Genomic DNA, 21,373 nt, shown 5'->3' with positions numbered 1-21,373 from the left:
TCTCCCCCGCGCGCCGCACCCCCTGAAAGTATAGAGATGGTAAACCTAGAGGGGGGGTGAATAGGTTTCTACAAATTTTAATTCTTTCTTTGCAATATTAGGCTTTGCGGAATATAAAGATGAGCCTAATGCAAACTAGGTGAAGCAACCTATATGAAGATACAACTATCTCGAGCACGAAGGCTCTCTCAGGCAGTTTAAATCACAAGTAAGGAGTTCGGTTAGAGATAACCGATAGCACGCGGAGACGAGGATGTATTCCCGTGTTCCCTTGCTTTGCAACAAGGTATGTCACGTTTGGAGGGGTGGAGGTCCCACGAACGATTCCCCACGCCACGAAGGCTCACCCTATTCTCCGGAGCCTATCCCACGAAGGAATAGCTCACTCACTTGTGGTAGACTTTGAGGTAGCCTCCAAACCTTCACAATCTTGCCCGGAGCAAATCCACAGCCCGGATGCTTCCGGACTCCTCTTGCCCACCTAGGGTTTCCAAGGAACCCTAGGAAGCAAGCTTCTCGATGAATACAAGGGGGAATGAGATTTGGCTTGGTAGAACAGTAGATCGGGTCCTCCTCTAGTGATTCCCCGGAGGGATTTGAGTTTGGGTGGAGGAGGAGGGAGATCGGAGGCTTTTGGTGTTTCTAACAATGGAGTAAGAGAGAGAGAGAGCTCAAGAACAGCTTGTATTATGTTGCCTAACCCTTCCAAGGTAGAAGAAGGGGTATTTATAGTGTTCTTCAAAATCTGGCCGTTGCCACTTGCCACCTCAGCATTTTTCCTCGACAAACCCGGTTGACCGGGCCACAGACCGGACAGCCCGGTCGTGAGGCCGGTCAGACCGGATCAGAGACCGGGGCTCCTTTGCGTGTCTTGGCGCTTCTCCGGTTGCCGCCCGGTTGCCGCCCGGTCGACCGGACGGAGCGCCAGACCCGCCGGTCAGGAGCCCGGTTGACCGGGCGCAAACCGGATCTGCTGGCTCCTCCTTTGGAGCCCGGTTGCCGCCCGGTTGACCGGCCAGCACGCCGGACTGGCCGGTTGCTGGCCCGGTTGGACCGGGCGGTCGACCGGATATATCCAGTTAGCCCTTTTTGATTGTTGTTGAAATGGGGGGTCTCCTTTAGCCTTCTTGTTCCTTTGATACACCATTTACGCCTCATTGCCTAATACCTGAGATTATCCTTATGAACATATTAGGCCAAATACTTTAGCACGGTGTCATCGTTACCAAAATAATGGATAAGGGTGAAATACCCTTACAATCTCCCCCTTTTTGGTATACGATGACAAACCGAGCTAGAGTCACAAATAGATATTATGATAAGCTCTAAACCTTGATTCCATATAAGATATTACGAAAGCTCCCCCATAATGTGTGCACTTGGAGAATTTGCGTTTGAATGCAAAGTGCACCATTTGTGAAACATGAGAAGCTCCCCCAATATCTTTAGGAAACAAGCATGGTATGGAGATGTGCATATCAAGATATATAAGCATAGCACACATAATCATCCTAACATAGAGTAGCACACATAATAGTCGTCCATACACATCCATACACGAATTATTGGAAATAGCAAATGGTTCTTGAAAAACTCAAAGTAAACAAGCACAAGCCATATAAAATCCAAATAAAGCAACTCCCATGGCTTGTGGCAATCAAAGAACTCCGTGGTCTAGACTCTACTCTCTTCTCCCCCTTTGGCATCGGAACACCAAAAAGGCGAAGAAAAGAGGAGAAATGCTATCGCACCCATCAGTAGTGACCAAACCCAAGCGAGGAGGAGCTCTCGCGTGCATCATCATCACCCGCATCATCATCACCCGCATTATCATCACTCGCATTATCATCAGCATCATCAGCAGTAGGAGTGGGAGCACGAGCAGTCCTAGTAGGAAGAGCACCATGAGCGTACACGGAGAAGTCGAAGTTCTGGAGCATCTCATCGGTAAGAAGAGGCATCTCCCACTGAGGTGCTACCACAGGCTCCATCTCAGGTCCAGGAGGAGGAACAGAGTGGTTCCTTGAGGCCATGAATTCATTCTGGCGCCTCCGTGTCTCCTGGGTCATAGAAAGGGTCTGATGTGCAACATCATTGCTGTTCTTGCACATTTGGAACATGCATGTGAAGAATCGAGCGGCCCCATGCTGGGAGCGCCGAGAGTGACTGGAGCTAGCATCATGATCATGGTGTGCCTTGGAACGGCGCTCAGTGTTGGGCATCATGGAGGGAACGTCTGGACGAGTGGCCTCCTGAATGGGGAACCTGAATGGGTCCATGATGACTTTTTCACCAATAACATTCCGAGGAGCGGGAACAATGTAGTTGATGAGCCGCTGAACATACTGGGCGTAGTTGGGAGTCATGCGGTCCATAATTGCTCTCTTCAGTTCACTGTAGATAAGATCACAGCCATCAATCTTCCTTACCCTATCAGGATGACAATAGTACATCAAGTTGAGGTGATAGTTCCGGACTTCACTGTGGTCGCCAGACTTGCTGATGAGGTTCTCACGGAACAGCTTGGCAAGTACCAGATAGGAGTAGTACATCCCAGAGATAGTGGGAGGTCCAGGCGAAGGGTTCGCAGGATAGCAAAAAGAGATGTCACCCCTAGTAAGCCTGGACCGTGAATGAATCTTGTACCCTGGATCACTGTCATCACCACAACCCATGGCTGCACGGAACTGAGAGTAGGAGCATGAGTACTTCGTCTTGCCGGTCATCCAGGTGAGAGTGCGGTCCTCATCATCATGGAAGAAGACGGTGCAGTGAAACTGACGGACAAGGAGGGGACAAAAGGTAGGATCATCTTGGGTATCATCAGGCTTGAGGCACACAAGGTCATACAATCCCAGATTCTTCAAGGTTTGAACCACAAAACGGTACTTTGTGGCTTCATACAAGACAAGCTCGTCAGAGTTGATGGCCTTGGGTGATACAAGACAAGCTCGTCAGAGTTGATGGCCTTAGAGATAACCGATAGCACGCGGAGACGAGGATGTATTCCCGTGTTCCCTTGCTTTGCAACAAGGTACGTCACGTTTGGAGGGGTGGAGGTCCCACGAACGATTCCCCACGCCACGAAGGCTCACCCTATTCTCCGGAGCCTATCCCACGAAGGAATAGCTCACTCACTTGTGGTAGACTTTGAGGTAGCCTCCAAACCTTCACAATCTTGCCCGGAGCAAATCCACAGCCCGGATGCTTCCGAACTCCTCTTGCCCACCTAGGGTTTCCAAGGAACCCTAGGAAGCAAGCTTCTCGATGAATACAAGGGGGAATGAGATTTGGCTTGGTAGAACAGTAGATCGGGTCCTCCTCTAGTGATTCCCCGGAGGGATTTGAGTTTGGGTGGAGGAGGAGGGAGATCGGAGGCTTTTGGTGTTTCTAACAATGGAGTAAGAGAGAGAGAGCTCAAGAACAGCTTGTAGTATGTTGCCTAACCCTTCCAAGGTAGAAGAAGGGGTATTTATAGTGTTCTTCAAAATCTGGCCGTTGCCACTTGCCACCTCAGCATTTTTCCTTGACAAACCCGGTTGACCGGGCCACAGACCGGACAGCCCGGTCGTGAGGCCGGTCAGACCGGATCAGAGACCGGGGCTCCTTTGCGTGTCTTGGCGCTTCTCCGGTTGCTCCCCGGTTGCCGCCCGGTCGACCGGACGGAGCGCCGGACCCTCCGGTCAGGAGCCCGGTTGACCGGGCGCAAACCGGATCTGCTGGCTCCTCCTTTGGAGCCCGGTTGCCGCCCGGTTGGACCGGGCTGGTGACCGGATTTCTCCTGTAACCCCTTTTTGATTGTTGTTGAAATGGGGGGTCTCCTTTAGCCTTCTTGTTCCTTTGATACACCATTTACGCCTCATTGCCTAATACCTGAGATTATCCTTATGAACATATTAGGACAAATACTTTAGCACGGTGTCATCGTTACCAAAATAATGGATAAGGGTGAAATACCCTTACACCCCCCACCCCTAAACCCTAGCCGCGCCGCCTCTCCTCCCTCTCTAGCCGCGCGCCGCCTCCCCTTCCCCATCATGTCAACCCCTAGCTCCAACCCCTTCGCCGACTCCTCCAACCCCGACCCCGGCCAGCTCCGTGCCGTCGCCATCACCGACCATGTCCCCGTCAAGCTGTCCACCACCGCCGCCAACTACCTCGCCTGGAAGACGTACTTCTACCTCCTCTTCCGCGAGTACAACCTGCGCGATCACGTCGACGGCACCGCCGACCTCCTCGCCTGCGACGCCGACTGGTTGGCCATCGACGCCACCACCATCCGCTGGCTCTTCCTCACCGTCTCGCCGGACATCTTCAAGACCGTCGTTAGGGAAGGCGATGATGCCCGCACGGTGTGGCGAAAGATCAACGGCCTCTTCACCAATAACAAGCTCCAACGTGTTGTCTTTTTGCAGCAGGAATTCTTCGGCACACCCCAGGGCGATCAAACCTTGGACGGCTACTGCCTGCGCCTCAAGGCCATCTCCGACGAGCTCCAGGACCTTGGGTTCCGGATTGGCGACGAGCTCCTCCTCTCCACCCTCACCGCCGGCCTCAACGAGGACCTCGGCAACGCCGCCTCCAACCTCACCCTCATGACCAACCCTACGTTCGAGCGGGCGGTCGACTAACTCCGGCTGGAGGAACGGCGGCTGAAGGGTGTGCGCACCCGGGCGGTTCACACCGCTCTATGGGCCAGCGGCAACAGCGTTCTTCCTCATGGCGGAGGAGCTCCACCGGCGCCCACCCCCGTCCCTCCACAACCTGCGCCTCAGCCGCAACAACACCAAGGAGGAGGGGGCGGTGGCCGTGGCCGTGGCCGTGGTGGTGGCAACAACGGCGGCCCCGGCATCGTCGGTCCGCGCCCCGGGTACTCTCACCCCACTCCGCCATGGGCGGGCGGACACAACCCCTGGACGGGGGTCGTGCACGCCTACACCATGCCCGTTCCGCGCCCCCCCCCAGTCCCCGGCACCATCGGCCCCCGCCCGCCGACGCACCAGGCCTTCATGGCCGCGCCACCGCAGGCTCCCGCCGGCCTGCCCTATGCTCCCGCCGGCCTGCCCTACGGCGGCATGATGCCGCCGGCCCCGACTGCCCACTGGGACCCCGCGCTGTACACCGCCCTTCAGCACGCCCCCTCGCCGGGCGCCTACTCTGGCGGTGGCGACTGGTTCATGGACACCGGAGCCTCCGCACACATGGCTGCTCACCCGGGTAACCTTTCCACTTCATCTCTGACATCCACTTCCTCTCGCATCATCGTCGGTCACGGTGCTGGTCTTCCCATCTCTCATATTGGCTCCACTCCTTTTCCTTCTAACTCTACACCATTGTCTCTTAATAATGTCTTAGTTTCACCACAACTTGTTCAGAACCTAGTTTCCGTCAAAACTCTCTCTCGTGATATCTCTGTAACTGTGGAATTTGACAAGTTTGGTTTTTCTGTAAAGGACGCCCGTACCCGGATGGTTTTGCACCGCTGTGAGAGTCCCGGCGACCTGTACCCCGTTCAGCCGTCTCCCTCCACTCACGCTGCACCTCGGGCGCTCTCTGCCGGCGTCGACCTTTGGCACGCTCGTCTTGGCCATCCCAGCTCCACCTCGCTCCATCAAATAATGAGAGGCTTTTCCTTTTCATGTAATAAAATGGCGGCTCACTCATGTGACGCCTGCCGACTAGGCAAACATGTTCGGCTTCCTTTTAGTACTTCATCCACATTTGCATCTTTTCCCTTTCAATTACTTCATAGTGATGTATGGACATCCCCTATACCGAGTCATTCTGGTTTTCTTTATTATCTTGTTATTCTCGGTGATTTTTCTCACTTTGTCTGGACTTTTCCTCTTCGTAAGAAATCTGACGTTGCCTCCACACTCACCGCCTTTTATTCTTATGTGTCTACGCAGTTCGGTCGTCCCATCCTTGCCCTCCAAACTGACAACGGCAAGGAGTTCGACAACACCACCATCCGCACCCTCCTCTCCACCCACGGCACCATCTTTCGCCTAACCTGCCCATACACCTCCCAGCAGAACGGCCGCGCCGAGCGCGTCCTACGCACTCTAAATGACTGCGTCCGTGTTGACTGCCAAAACCCACCGGCGGGCAGCGGCCTGTCAACACAGGTAGAGCCGGGAAGAGCCTAGAGCTGCGGCTGGCTGAGACCCCTCCGAGCGACGGCCCGCAATGCTCTTCTGGTCACACGCGGCGATGCGAAGTGCAAGGGCGTGCCACCTGACCTATACCTGGTCAGGAAGGTGATGGGGATGCCTCGCTTAGTTCCTGCATGGCATACACGTAAACATTAAATACGAGCCTCGATCGGCTCTCAGGTTATCCTGTGAATCGGCTCAAAGAGCCGATCCACCCATGATTCGTACGGGGTGCACGAATACTTGGTGATCCTGCTTGATCAAAATATAGCTAATGAGATCTACGACGATTTAGGGTTTTCACCGCATAATCGGATCATCCTACTCCAGGTTGGGCCTCGCGGCCACGCACGGTGCTCATAAGCCGATCCTAAACAAGGCCTAAAAACCAACATGACGTTGATCCTCGGAACATCCTGTTTAGGACTTGCGAACGCCACCCTACGTGCCGCTGGATCCTCCCCCCCTTTGTAAGGCCTAACTATTGCAGATATTAAACTAATCCTTGCAGAACAAGGAGCAATCGTAACGGATCAGATCTACTAGATGATGAACAAGCAGGGTGCCGCCCCCACACCTGAGATAGGCGTGAGGGCGGCTAGACATGCAAGGGCTGCACTACGTAAGCATGTTATACGAAGAACTATGCTAACCCGAACACATCTATGATACCTACGTTGCTGCATGCCATCAAAGACGCTTCAAGCACGAGCAACGCATGAACAACGTGGAGCTTGTGCTTTGCCTAGATCGCAAGATGCGATCCAGGCAGCATGACGCTTCCCTGATTGAAACCCTCGAGATGAAGGAGTTGGCGATGCGCCGAGATTGGTTTGTTTTGGGTTGAACGTGAGTTGTTGTTTATTCCATAAACCCTAGATACATATTTATAGTCCAGGGGACTTTCTAACGTGGGAATATCCCACCGTGCACGATACAAACTCTAATCTTGATCTAAAACATAACCTACTATAATTAAAGATACACGGGCAAACTAGCCCAAATTCTCCGTGCAAGGCCGCTTCAGAGATCTTCCACGTGTAGTCTTCCAAGCCCATCTCTCTTACGGCCCACCTCTGGATTTGTCCAAAATCTGGTGATAACACATGCCCCCCTGGTTTTGGAAATAATTTTTCCAAAATCATTATGCTCTCCTTCGTCGGGTCATGTCGTGGCAGAGCAGAGTTGTTGCAGTACCCGTTATCATTATGCCCTGTCTTCTCAGCTTCTCTGCAAAATTCGATAGCTCCGGCGTCATCTCCTTGGAAACTGTAATGACATTAAATTTCCACCAGGCTTCTCATTATTCAACTGTGCCGATCAACTAGCTTTCTTCATCCCCTTCCTCTGTTCCAGCCATCGGCACCCAAAAAACCCTCTTCTCCCCCAGCCATGTCTTCCTCTTCCTCCTCCTTCTCAAACCTCTTCCCCCCATTCTCGCCGAAGAAGAACGAGGCCCAGCCTCAGTCCGAGGTGAACCCCCTCCCCTCCGATAATGAGAAGAAAGAAGGAGAAGTAGCGAAGGCCAAGACCTTCCCCTCCGCCAAGCTCCCGCTGAAGAAGCGCTCCCGTATGTGGGCGGACAGCGAGGATGAAGATGACGACGACGAAGAAGAAGAGGAGGAGGAAGATGAATCTTCCTCTTCCGCCGGGTACCCGCCAACCAAGCGCTTCCGCTCCTGGGCGGACAGCGAGGACGATGATGATGACGAGGAGGAAGAGGCTCCGGCCAAGGGCTGGGGTAGCAGCGACGAGGAGCTCCCTGGGAGCAGCGCCGACGACATCGACGGCGGTGACGACGAGGACAGCGACGACTAGTAGAATAGGACTAGTCGTAGTAGTGCGCTAGGTACTAGATCCCTCTTTTGAGAGCCAATCGGCTCTTTCTTGTAAAGCCGCTCCTCTGAATTAATGAAATTGTTCTTTTGATTCATCCTTCAATTGCCCCAATTTCATTCCTTCCGCCTGTCTTGTCAAGACCGATAGCAATGTATCGGATTTTTTCTTTTGGACGCCCATGAAGCCGGACCCTCATGTCGATAAGCTTGTAGGCCAAGAACTTCTCAATTTCAGGCTGCGATTTGGTATCTGACCACAATTTTTCGCAATCCCTTAGCCGATGACTATTCATCGGCTATTTTGAGAATCTAGTCCCTTTCTTCCTCTTGCAGCGACAAGACGGTCCAAACTTGTAAAAACTGACGGCCTCCTACCCCGATTCAGAGGAGATCACAATGCAGGGCCAGTCGATGCGACTCCAATCGGCTTTCCAAAACAGAGCAGTCACCAGCCAGCTGCCCCCCGAGTCTCAGTCGAGGCGAGAACAGTAATGGATCAGCCGAATGTGCCGCCTACGCAGAGTTAGCCGATTTCAACAAAATCGGCTCCCCAAAGCAGAGAACCTTCAGGGTGAGCTGCCCCCCGGGCTTCTTCAGTCTACTCCGCGCCTTGTAGGTCACTGACCGTCGATGCCGGTCTTGCTTCGTTTCTTAATTCTGAAGTCGATGGCCACGTATCTGCATCGGCTAAACCTTTGTTTTTTTTTTATTTGGCCGATTTTTTAGAATGAATCGGCCCCCAATATTCCACTGCACGCATGTCTGCACATGTTTATCTGCATATGTCCGATTTTTTAGAATGAATCGGCCCCCAATATTCCACTGCACGCATGTCTGCACATGTTTATCTGCATATGTCCATCTGACTATATGCCCCCCGAGCCGAATCTGCCAAATGACTGCAGATATCGGCTTTCACGGTTAGTCAGGGCACTGCACTTGCACGTCGGCTTCGCAAAGATTCATGCTGACTTTCATCTGCCGACGTGACCGCTGCCCAGTAGATCGTTGCTGACCACAAACAGAATATGTGCAGAAGATAATTTTGGCCGATTGCTGGAATCGGCCTCCACATTGCTTGCTCGATGAAGGTTTTGTAATGTCCCTCCATAAATTTTTGGGGCCGATCACAAGGATCAGCCTCACCCGGTTTGCTCATTGGTTTAATCTTGCTACTCGGTTAGGCTGGATAAAACCAACCCAACCTCTGACTTGACGCGCCTGCTGTCGTCCACCTTGAGTGCATCGTATAATCGTGGAGCACTAGGCTCTGTCGGCAAGACGAGCACCATGTTTGTGCCAGCCGATGTTTCATCATCGGCTTTCTTTTGCTTGGGACGCCACTCCATTCTCCGTGGACGACCCTCTTCATCCAGGGCTCGCTGAACCTTTGCAGCCAGATCAGGTCGTGCCTTCCTTAGCGTGTGCAAGTATAACCTTTCGGCTTCCTCCAGGCCGCGCAACCGCTGAACCCTGCGTTTTTGTGAACGGCTGAGTCCGTCAGGGCACCACCTTGGACGGTGGTACCTGTCTTCTTCTTCTTCTTCTAGTCCCTCGTCTTCGGAATCCTCAAGATCTGCCCAACGAGGTGACTCAGCACGTTTGCTCTGTGGCGGGAGAGGCCCTAAGCGCTTGAACACAGACACGTTGGCTGCCTCCTTCTTCTTCTGGTTGCATTCTGGGCAATTGCCGATTGTGGGCAATCGGCTCATTCCTGAATCCCAGCAGTGTCTGAAGAAAGGGCAGTCCCAGTGTCTGGCGTTGTCATCTTGCTCCCTTGATGTGTCCGTGGCACGGCGCTCGTGCTCCTCCTCATCGCGATCCTGCCGACGATGTCTTCTGGCTTCTCTAGCCAGACGATCTCCTTCATCATCATAGTTGGACCGTCGGCGTTGGTCATACTGACTCACATATTTGTTGAGGAGGTGATCAGAGAGAGGTCGTTGATATCTTATGTTCTTCACTTCTCCCTCTGTGGCGTAGCGCTTGCCATCATAATGGAGCCGATCGCGTGGAGCGGCCTCCTCTGTGTCCTTGCTATGAGAGCAGCTGCCCTCATCTCCATCTTTGCCAGAGTGGTTCCCAGGTCCTACCATGTTGATGCTGAACGTGGGACCTGGCTGGCAACCCTCAGGGTAGGTGACTTCCACCATGTTAACGGCGGGGAAGGGTTGGGTGTCGACCTTCATGGCGTACTGGTTGAAAATTAGACGCCCCTTCTCTATCGCCGCTTGGATGTGCTGACGCCACACCCTGCAGTCGTTGGTGGCATGGGAGAGCGAGTTGTGGAATTTGCAGTATGGCTTTCCGTTCAGCTCTTGCGCCGTGGGGAACTTGAGACCCTCAGGAATCGTCAACTGTTTCTCCTTGAGCAGGAGGTCGAAGATTTGTTCAGTCTTGGTCACGTCAAAATCAAATCCCCTGGGCGGCCCTGGTGGCTTTACCCATTTGCAGGACACAGGGGTCCCTCCCCGAGTCCATTCAGCCACTGCTACTTCTTGGTCTCCCGCAGGCACTTCACCTTCCTCTGTATCGACCATGACTACTGCACGCTTGAACTTGTCTTGGTACAGGTCTGGGTGGCGCTGTTAATATGCTGATAGTTTCTGAACCATGTGCGCCAGCGAGGGATAATCTGCTTGGGAGGCCATGTCCTTGAGCTGTGTTGCAAGGCCAGCTACTGCCAACTCGACTGCTTCCTTTTCAGTTATACGAACCGAATAACATCGGTTCCTAAGATTCCTGAAGCGCTGGATGTATTCTGTCACCGTTTCTTCGCGCTTCTGACGTAGTTGTGCTAGATCGGCAATACTAGACTCGGAAGCTCCTGAATGGTATTGCATATGGAACTGTTCTTCCAATTGCTTCCAAGACTGGATGGAGTTTGCTGGCAAAGAGGTGTACCATCCAAAAGCCAATCCTGTGAGGGACTGTGAAAAGAGCCTCATGCGTAGCTGATCCGACACTGAAGCCGGTCCTAGTTGCGCCAAATATCGGCCGATGTGCTCGATGGAGCTGGAGTCATCTGATCCACTGAATTTGGAGAAGTCAGGGAGCCGATATTTAGGTGGCAGCGGGATCATCTCGTACTCGTCAGGGTACGGCTTGGAATAGCCGATTGCCCTTCTTTTCGGCACCATGCCGAACTGGTCTCTCAGTATGGTACTGATCTGATCCGTCAGACCGGCTGCAGAAGTTGCACTCTGAAGATTCGCCGGGGTGGCGTACTTAGCCAGCCATGCTTGCTTTTCCAGCTCTGAGCCAACTGCAGGAGCTGGGCTCGGGAGTTTCGTCGGGGTGGCGTACTTAGTTAGCCACGTCTGCTTTTCAAGCTCTGTCGCTGACGTTTCTCCTGTTTTCGCCGGAGTCCCTGATGTTGTGGCCTGGTTTGAGAGTGCCCAGTTGCCACAATCTGGCACATACGTGCACGCGTACCCTTGAGGGATCTCCTTAGGCGCCTCGGTCAAGAACTGGTAGTCACTAGGATCACCACCAATCTTGTAGACGACGAATGCCGGTGTAGCCGGCACTTCAGGTGGTGCTGCCAACGCATATGGCAGCGGTGGACGGGACTGGAGTGGCAACTCTCCTTGATGCGTCCCGAGAGCTGGTCCTGACGGCGAGTACTGGTGGCTCATAATCTCCTGGATCACGCGCAGAGCGAGACGCTCCAACACGTTGACCAAGTTTTCAGAGTGGCGGTGTAGCGAGTGAGCCACCAAGTAGTTGATCTCCTGCCGTAGGCCCCTGGTGCGTTCCTCCGACGGGGCAGAGAGATCTATCCCATCGAGTGCACCTTGCGATGAGAATCCCTTCCATCTGATGCCATGGGAACGGGTTCTCTGAAAAGAGCCGATGAGGTCGGCTTCGAGGGTGACCTTGATCTCGTCATATTTCTTCTTGAGCTCGGCGGGCAGCTCCTCGTAGGTGACTGGCGTGCCGTCCGCCGCCATCTCAGATGTAGATGGCGATGTGGTTGATGTAGACGATTGTCCCACCGGGCGTGCCAGAATGTGTTGACTGCCAAAACCCACCGGCGGGCAGCGGCCTGTCAACACAGGTAGAGCCGGGAAGAGCCTAGAGCTGCGGCTGGCTGAGACCCCTCCGAGCGACGGCCCGCAATGCTCTTCTGGTCACACGCGGCGATGCGAAGTGCAAGGGCGTGCCACCTGACCTAGACCTGGTCAGGAAGGTGATGGGGATGCCTCGCTTAGTTCCTGCATGGCATACACGTAAACATTAAATACGAGCCTCGATCGGCTCTCAGGTTATCCTGTGAATCGGCTCAAAGAGCCGATCCACCCATGATTCGTACGGGGTGCACGAATACTTGGTGATCCTGCTTGATCAAAATATAGCTAATGAGATCTACGACGATTTAGGGTTTTCACCGCATAATCGGATCATCCTACTCCAGGTTGGGCCTCGCGGCCACACACGGTGCTCATAAGCCGATCCTAAACAAGGCCTAAAAACCAACATGACGTTGATCCTCGGAACATCCTGTTTAGGACTTGCGAACGCCACCCTACGTGCCGCTGGATCCTCCCCCCCTTTGTAAGGCCTAACTATTGCAGATATTAAACTAATCCTTGCAGAACAAGGAGCAATCGTAACGGATCAGATCTACTAGATGATGAACAAGTAGGTGCCGCCCCACACCTGAGATAGGCGTGAGGGCGGCTAGACATGCAAGGGTTGCACTACGTAAGCATGTTATACGAAGAACTATGCTAACCCTAACACATCTATGATAACTACGTTGCTCGCCATCAAAGACGCTTCAGTATGAGCAACGCATGAACAACGTGGAGCTTGTGCTGCCTAGATCGCAAGATGCGATCTAGGCAGCATGTCGCTTACCTGATTGAAACCCTCGAGATGAAGGAGTTGGCGATGCGCCGAGATTGGTTTGTTTTGGGTTGAACGTGAGTTGTTGTTTATTCCATAAACCCTAGATACATATTTATAGTCCAGGGGACTTTCTAACGTGGGAATATCCCACCGTGCACGATACAAACTCTAATCTTGATCTAAAACATAACCTACTATAATTAAAGATACACGGGCAAACTAGCCCAAATTCTCCGTGCAAGGCCGCTTCAGAGATCTTCCACGTGTAGTCTTCCAAGCCCATCTCTCTTACGGCCCACCTCTGGATTTGTCCAAAATCTGGTGATAACAGTCCGTACCCTCTTGTTCCACGCCCACATGCCCCCCAGTTCTGGCCGGACGCCCTCTCCACCGCCACCCTCCTAGTCAACCTACGCCCGTGTCGCCCTCGCTGGAATTACACACCCCATAACCTCCTGTTTGGCTCACCCCCTTCATACGACGGTCTCCGCATTTTCGGTTGTCGTTGTTTCCCTAGCACCGCTGCCACCACCCCTCATAAACTCGCACCTCGCTCCATTCCGTGTTTATTTCTCGGTTACCCGGCTAACACCAAAGGCTACCGTTGCTATGATCCGGTCTCTCATCGCGTCATCACGTCCCGGCACGTGTACTTTGATGAGCACTATTTTCCAATTGCACAGGAACAGGTGAGGACTTCTCCTCCCGCGACTAACAGTCCGCGGCGTCGCGGCCCTACCTTGGTGGAGGTCCCTGGCTCGGCAGCGCTCCCGCGCGCTCCCTCTACTCCAGCTGCGACGCCTCCCGTGACGCCCTCGAGCACTGCCTCAGGCTCACACGTGGCGCCCTCGAGCCCCGCCTCGGGCGCCGCTGCCTCGCCCCCGACACCGCCCGCGTCGCCCTCGAGCACTGCCTCGAGCACCGCCGTGTCATCTGCGCCCTCTACCGCGTCGCCCTCGAGCCCCAGCTCGGGCGATGCCTCGCCTCCGGCCCCGCCTCCGCCTCCTCCGCCACCGGCGATGGGCCCCCTCACGCGCGCCCGTGCGGGGATTCGCGTCCCGAGCACGCGGTACCCCTCGGACGAGTATGTCTGCACCGCGTCGACTTTCGCGCCTTCACCAGCCACACCGTCGTCCCTGCCCGCCTCTGCCCGGGCTGGTCTCCGCGACCCACAGTGGTTTGCGGCCATGCGTGACGAGTTCGACGCCCTACAGCGGAACCAGACATGGACGCTTGTTCCCCGCCCCCCTCACGCCAACATCATCACCGGGAAGTGGGTCTTCAAGCACAAGTTCCATCCGGACGGTACTCTCGACCGCCACATGGCGCGGTGGGTGGTTCGTGGTTTTCGCCAGCGCGCCGGCGTCGACTTCACCGACACCTTCGCCCCGGTTGTCAAGCCCGGGACGATCTGCACTGTCCTTCAGCTCGCGGTCTCTCGTGCATGGCCCGTGCATCAGATGGACGTCTCCAACGCCTTCCTTCACGGCCATCTAGAGGAACAGGTCTTCTGCCAGCAGCCCACTGGTTTCGTCGACAGCGCCCACCCCGACCATGTGTGCCTGCTCTCGCGCTCGTTATACGGGCTCAAGCAGGCCCCACGCGCCTGGTACCAGCGCATCGCAGCGTTTCTTCACCAACTCGGCTTCCGCTCCACCCGCTCTGATGCATCGCTGTTCGTGTACAACAACGGCGCCAACACCGCGTACCTGCTGCTCTACGTCGACGACATCATCTTAACGGCCAGCTCCACGGACCTCATGCGACAGCTCACAGAGCGTCTTCGCGCTGAGTTTGCTCTCAAGGACTTGGGGCCTCTGCACTACTTCCTCGGCATCGAGGTCGTACGTCGCACCGACGGCTTCTTCTTTCATCAGCGCAAGTACGCCCATGAGCTCCTGGACCGCGCAGGTATGCTTAATTGCAAACCCGCGGCCACGCCGGTCGACACGAAGTCCAAGCTCTCCGCCACAGACGGTTCCTTGGCCACGGATGCGTCATCTTATCGCTCCATCGTCGGTGCCCTGCAGTACCTCACCTTGACTCGCCCCGAGCTGCAGTATGCTGTTCAGCAGGTGTGCCTTCACATGCACGCTCCGCGGGATCCTCATTGGGCTGCGGTCAAGCGGATCCTCCGCTACATTCGTGGTACCATGGACTTCGGTCTCTCTCTCCACGCCTCCACCGCCACGGACATCGTCGCCTACTCGGACGCCGATTGGGTCGGCTGCCCAGACACGCGTCGCTCCACGTCTGGCTACTGCGTCTACTTCGGACCTTCGCTCATCTCCTGGTCGTCTAAGCGACAGCCCACGGTCTCTCGCTCCAGCGCCGAAGTAGAGTACCGGGTTGTTGCTAACGCGGTTGCTGAGGTCTCCTGGCTGCGGCAACTCCTCATTGAGCTCTCATGTCCTGTCGCCAAAGCCACCGTGGTCTACTACGACAACGTCTCCGCCGTCTACCTCTCCGCCAACCCGGTCCACCATCGCCGCACCAAGCATATTGAGCTGGACATCCATTTTGTTCGGGAACAGGTGGCCCTTGGACACATTCGAGTTCTTCATGTGCCCACCTCCCAACAATTTGCGGATATCATGACAAAGGGTCTTCCTACGGCATCTTTTGAGGAGTTCCGGTCCAGTCTATGCGTTCGACCAGGCGACGCTTCGACTGCGGGGGGGTGTTGAGATACATATCTTGTATATCCGGATGTGTATCCTCTGTAGTTATTGTATAGCGATACATATCTTTGTATTTACTATTAGGCCCGCCTCCTTCCTTGTATAGTGGAGGACGTGGCCTATATATGTACCGCCATATGCATCCGATCAATACATCGAGCATTGCATCTCTCTCTACAGGTTGCATGCATCAAACGATGTAGAGGTCCGGATCTTCATCCCAATAGGTCTCTAATAAAAGGTTGTGTGCTTCGTGATGCTTGTGATGTAAACAATATCTTTTTTGAACTTCATTAATAAAAAACCGTGTGCATCATCATGATGCAAAAACCGGGGTATAACCCCATTTTGAAAAAGAAAAAAAAGGTCTCTAATGCCAATTCCACTTGGATTCAATCCAAGTACATCCCGATGCATTTGGATTCAGTTCGTAGGTTCCATATATACCCCTTAAGTGTGTGATCTTATAGGTCCATAGCAACACGACACGATTTAACTTCCTTAAGTTGTTGATAGATGGTAGCGTATACTAGTAGAGCAAGCCAACCCCAAGCCGTACTATATAGTCATTCCTAGGAAACTTGACAATGTGGCATATTCTACATTGACAGAAACTCAATTCGGCTCCCGGGTGCGTATGATCCCTCTACCATAAAAATATATTTTCAAGTGTTAAAAAATGTTGACAAGAAATTTTACATGTACATCTCCATAATATATGTGTGTTTGTCAAGTTTCACGAAAAAATGATACTTTTGTAGTCTACGTGAAAAAGAGAAAATTTATCTTGTGATAAGTATTTGTTTTAGCACCAAATTTTGTCTTTTTTACACACGCCACACAAAAAATCGGTTTTTCATGAAGCGACTTTGTGAGCGCGTAGCACATGAAGATGTACGTGTGGAATTTTTGTTTCAATTTTTTTAACATTTCAAAATGTGTCTAACATGCATTTCAAAATAAAGGGAGCATATGCTCCCATGAGCCAAAACATCATTGCCCCTTTTGACGTACTATATACGTTATCAAGCTCAAGGTGAGTACTTGTCGACCTTCTTGATGGCTCGGTATCTCTTCCTAGTCTCGTGATACGGGTCGTCAAACTAGGTTAACGGTTAACCTGAGTTGCATGGACATACTTTCTGAATCCAATAACTTGTGGTAGGCTGCATCCCCTTGGCTCGCATTGGGCAACAATTTTCGACCCGTTTGGTTGCCTGGGCCGAGCCGCGTTGTTGCGGGAACCGCTTCTCAAAGCAGTGTCGGGCCAGCCTTGGAGGAACGTCCGGTTCGGCAGTTTCCAGCGGTGCAGGAAAATCTCCACCCGCTGATGCAGAGTGGAATCTTCGGCGCACGGGCGGAGACGAGAATGGAGATGGCGGGAGCTGCGGCGCGCATCGGCGAAAAGCAAAAAGGGGGCGGGAAGGATTCTGTCACCTCCCGCCGCTCGACATGGCCTATTTCTAGCCCCTCCTCCACTGTCCCCCCCCCCCCCCCAAATTTCGAGCTCCTCCTCCCATCGGCAAGCAGGTAAGAGGCGCACGCATCTCCGGTCGGCGACGGTTGCAGTGGCGGCGAGTACATCTGGGCTACTTCCTGGTCCAGCGCATCTTCACCTCCGGCCATGACTGTAAGCCATCCCCTATCCCCGTACCGCGGTGATGTTTAGATCTAGGTTAGGAGTAGTCAGATCTTGCCTAGGGTTTGGTCTTGTAGCAGGGGTTAGTTAGGATTGTAGTGAGATATCATGATCTAGCTAGGATTCGACATTTCCGTATGCTACTGCCATGATCTTGCCTAGGGTTTGTTCTTGTAGCGGTGGTTAGTCCAAAATGTGCTTACCTGCCATGATCTTGCAAGGGTTTGTGCTCTATTCACTGTTGCAATGAACTGCTTGTCTGATTTAGGATGATTGTTGGTATAGTTTGTGCTATTCACAGTTGCAATGAACTGCTTGTCTGATTTAGGTTGTACTATGATGTCTGTAGGACTCTTTCTGCGATGACTTTAGCCATGCGCTTGTCTGATTTAGGTTGTACTACGATGTCTGTAGGACTCTTTCTGCACCTGACAAAGGCTTCAAGGAAGTCCATCTCAATACTGTGGCAAAGGGCCTAGCTGACCACTGTGGTGTGACCGTCTGCTCCACTCAGGTCTACAACCACCTGAGTAAGTGGAGGCAGAGGTGGCTCACCATTAGCAAGCTCCGCGATCTAAGCCATTGCTCAGTGGTGCGAGGACACCAAATGCATCGTCCTTGAGGGTGAGCACTACTGCGGGCACGTCGCGGTGAGCACCTCACTAACTCAGTCCTCCTCACTAACTTTCTTGATCAGCCACAAGCAGAACTAACATGATTGTCCCTTCGTATCGTAGGATCACCCAAAGGATGTGTAGTTCCTGAATGTGCCCATCGCCAACTACAACGAGATGCATACCATCTTCTCCTTCGACCTCTCCACCGGCAAGTACGCCATGGGATCCAGTGAGCCCCTGGGCTCGGCTGGACCATCTCCGACACCTGAGGATGCTGACACCCAGGAGTCCGACACGGTCAACCTCGATGCTGACAAGCCCGGCGACGCGCCTGAGAAGCCGACCGCCGGCAAGAGGAAGAGAGGTGCCTTCGCGGACGACGAGTTGGTGGCCTTCACCAACATGATTGTTGCTGTGAAGGAGGTCGCACAGGCCATCAGGGTGAACAAGCCCACGGACATGCACCCTGACCTGTACAATGCGGTCATGGACATGCTTGGCTTGACCGAGGATGATCTGATGGTCGCCCTCAACCACCTCGTCGACCACAAGGCCCAGGGATCCAACTTCATCGGCATGATCGAGCCACACCGCGTCCTCTGGCTGAGGAACTACCTTGGCAAGTACCACGACAAGGTGTAATGGTGCCCTTGAGGGGGTGGTTCAGGGATGCATGCATGGAGATGGTGATGATGATGATGATGATGATGGCAGTAGCTAGGATGAAAAACATTTGATGGCCCTCGTTTGTAAGTATGATGAGATGGTATATACTAACCCCTCAGGTGATGGTGAACTTTGCATTGTTAGGACGAGACACCCACTTTTGTTGTGGTGGTAGGACGACACCACGGTAGTGTAGGATAAACTTCTGATTGACTTTTGGAATGATATGCATGCCCCTCTTAGTTTCAGATTTGCTGTCAACACTTGTCTTGTTCTATTGCTCATTTCTGAATTGCTTCATTGTTGTGATCGCTAACTTCTTCTTTTTCCATGCTAGTGGTATGTGGTGTTTCGCGGGCGGGTTCGAGGAATCTACACCTCATGGAGAGTCTGTCAAGATCAGGTCAATGGCTACCCCAACAACAACTACCGAGGATATGCAACATTGGAGGAGGCACAACAAGAGTACCTCAGCTTCCTGGAAGAGGAGCTGCAGGAAGATCATGCCATCGATGAGGCAGTGCCATTAGCACAGCTGCCGCCGGAGGAAGTACCTCTACAAGGAGCACCACCGGCGGTACGTCCCAGCCGGGTGAAAGATTACATCATCGCCTTCCTCATTGTGGTGATCGTGAGGATCTTGTTCTTCTGAGTGGTCTCTGATCGTATGTAAGATGTCATGGCATGGTAATCTCACCCTATTTGAATTGTGGTAAGGATATGAACTTGTGATTTAAGCAACCAAACAGCAGATTCATTTTTTCCTGCGTGCAAGATGGGCTGGAAACGGGCAACCAAACGATGGGGCATGGGTTCCTTCTCCGCGCGCAAAAGGCTGAAACAGGCTACCAAACGACCCGCCAAAAGTGGCCCATGACTCGTTCGCGATGCGCAATGCCTCCCATCTCGCTGGTGCAGGCATGCAGGAATTCGGCCCAAGCAACCAAACGCACCCCTAGAGAATATCTCTTGGTTGGACGGCAAATCATGTCTTGGTCGATCATGCCTTACAACTCGATTCACAACTAACCTGAAATCAACCTTTTAGGACTATATGGAGTAGAGTTTGGTAGACCCTAAGTAAGCCGATTCGTAAGTCGAAGCTACAGAACATTCGAATATCTCAGGTCGGACTTTTTTTTTAAAACAATGCAAAAGGTTTGCCATTTACATTGATTGAGAAGAAACTAGCACAGTGGCCCTCGCAAATGCGAGGGCATCACCTTCAATATGTTAAAAGTTCACATTATTCAATTTAGAAATACCCTTTCGATTTAAATGTTGAAGGTTAGAATTGCACATCGATTTTCGAAAACACAAAGGGCTAAAATGCAAAATTCATGTTATGGCCGATTCTAAGCATCAGATGGTGACCATGATGACTGATTTTTTTGGCTCCCGATTGTGCGACTGACACCTAGCGTTCCCCTGTTGAAAATCATGTACATTGCTTTTAAAGCTCTATAATATCATTCTTGCATATGCTTCCATGCCTACTTAGTCATCGAATATAATGTTAGTTGTCTATATTCTACAAATTATCCAAAAATTACCTCACCCTACAAATCCCAACATAGATATTTATTAGAAGGAGAACCAAATAATATATATACTGCGATGCCATACTTTCCAATCCTAAAACATGTTTTTTAAAGCATTTCTTTGATATTTGCATTACCTCGTTTCAATATAAAGTCAAAAAATGTGTACATTAATATATATACACACATTCGAAAACTCGGCAATAGAATGTATATACGTTCGATCCATTACTTGTTTCTCTATTCGTCTTTGTATCTAATCTATTCCTGTTAGACTGTCGCGTGGTATTGATACAATGCAAAATAAATAAATTTTTAACAACATAATAGATAATAATAGTAGCATACTTTGTACCATCGAATTAAAATTAATAACATAATTTAATCGCCCGACTAACCTTGGTTATTTTTGTTCCAAACGTAGTTATTGACGGGTCTCCAAGAGGCTTATGCATCATCCAAGGAAAGAAAAAACTCATGAATTTTATGGCACTCAGTGCCGGCGACCCCGGGCGGATGCCCGGGCTAAGTCGCTGAGCACCCACTGAGAACCTTATCGGCTTATACATGAAAGTTGACTTGTGTTAGTCAAACTTTCACTCACCTAGACGTAGGCAGGGCTTGGCCTGGCTCTAATGAGCAGTTGGCTCGTCACTGATGGCACTCGTGGCAGTCCATTCACATCTAGCTATGACCACTGGCGCATTTTCTTTCGCTAATCCTGGGAGTGGGTACAACCCAACAGGGGGCTCATGAATGGGCATGAGGCTGTTGTGCCCCTGGCGTGTTCATCTGAGGAAGTGGCCCTTTTGTCTCTGTCCCTATCCCTTCTAATCTCTCAATGGTATTTCCATCACTCGATTCAATTAATCAAATAAGTTGGAATGACACTTGTCTTAGGCAATCTCTCAATGGCATATTCATCTCTCGATTCAATCAGTGAAATAAGTTGGAATGACACTTATCTTGGGCATGGAGATGCCGACATCATCCATTGTCCCTTTCGTTAAGGCTGTCATCCATCTCTCGACTATCGGAATTCTAGGGATAATGCAATAAGGTACTCCCACTATTTTTATTTAGCTCACTTTCTAAGTTCATTCAAAGTCTAACTTCTTTCAAGTTTGACCAAAGATATCGGGGAAATATAAATATCCATAATATAAAATGCATATAATATACAAATATATGACGATTCCAAAAACAAATATTTTAGTTTGTAAATGTTATTATTATTTAAAAAATATTTATTTAGACCCTACAAAATTTGACTTTAACTAAACCGGAGTATACTGCCAGGCTGGCAGGACGGTTGGCAGCGTGATCTCTGCTACTTATATCCCAGGCAATCCAACCAAATTTTTCATCCATCTCTCGACTAT

At 52.0% G+C, this 21,373-nt stretch overlaps 1 protein-coding gene across 1 annotated transcript; it reads left to right on the top strand.

Moving 5' to 3' along the window:
• The first annotated feature begins 4,037 nt into the window (after positions 1 to 4,037).
• Positions 4,038 to 4,631, top strand: LOC127339414 (uncharacterized). The gene has a single exon (XM_051365274.1). The coding sequence runs from the start codon at positions 4,038 to 4,040 to the stop codon at positions 4,629 to 4,631; it is 594 nt and encodes a 197-aa protein (XP_051221234.1).
• Positions 4,632 to 21,373: the final 16,742 nt, after the last annotated feature.

The sequence above is a fragment of the Lolium perenne genome, chromosome 3, assembly GCF_019359855.2.
Source record: "Lolium perenne isolate Kyuss_39 chromosome 3, Kyuss_2.0, whole genome shotgun sequence".
NCBI lineage: Eukaryota > Viridiplantae > Streptophyta > Magnoliopsida > Poales > Poaceae > Lolium > Lolium perenne.
This window is presented reverse-complemented; position numbering and strand designations above follow the sequence as displayed.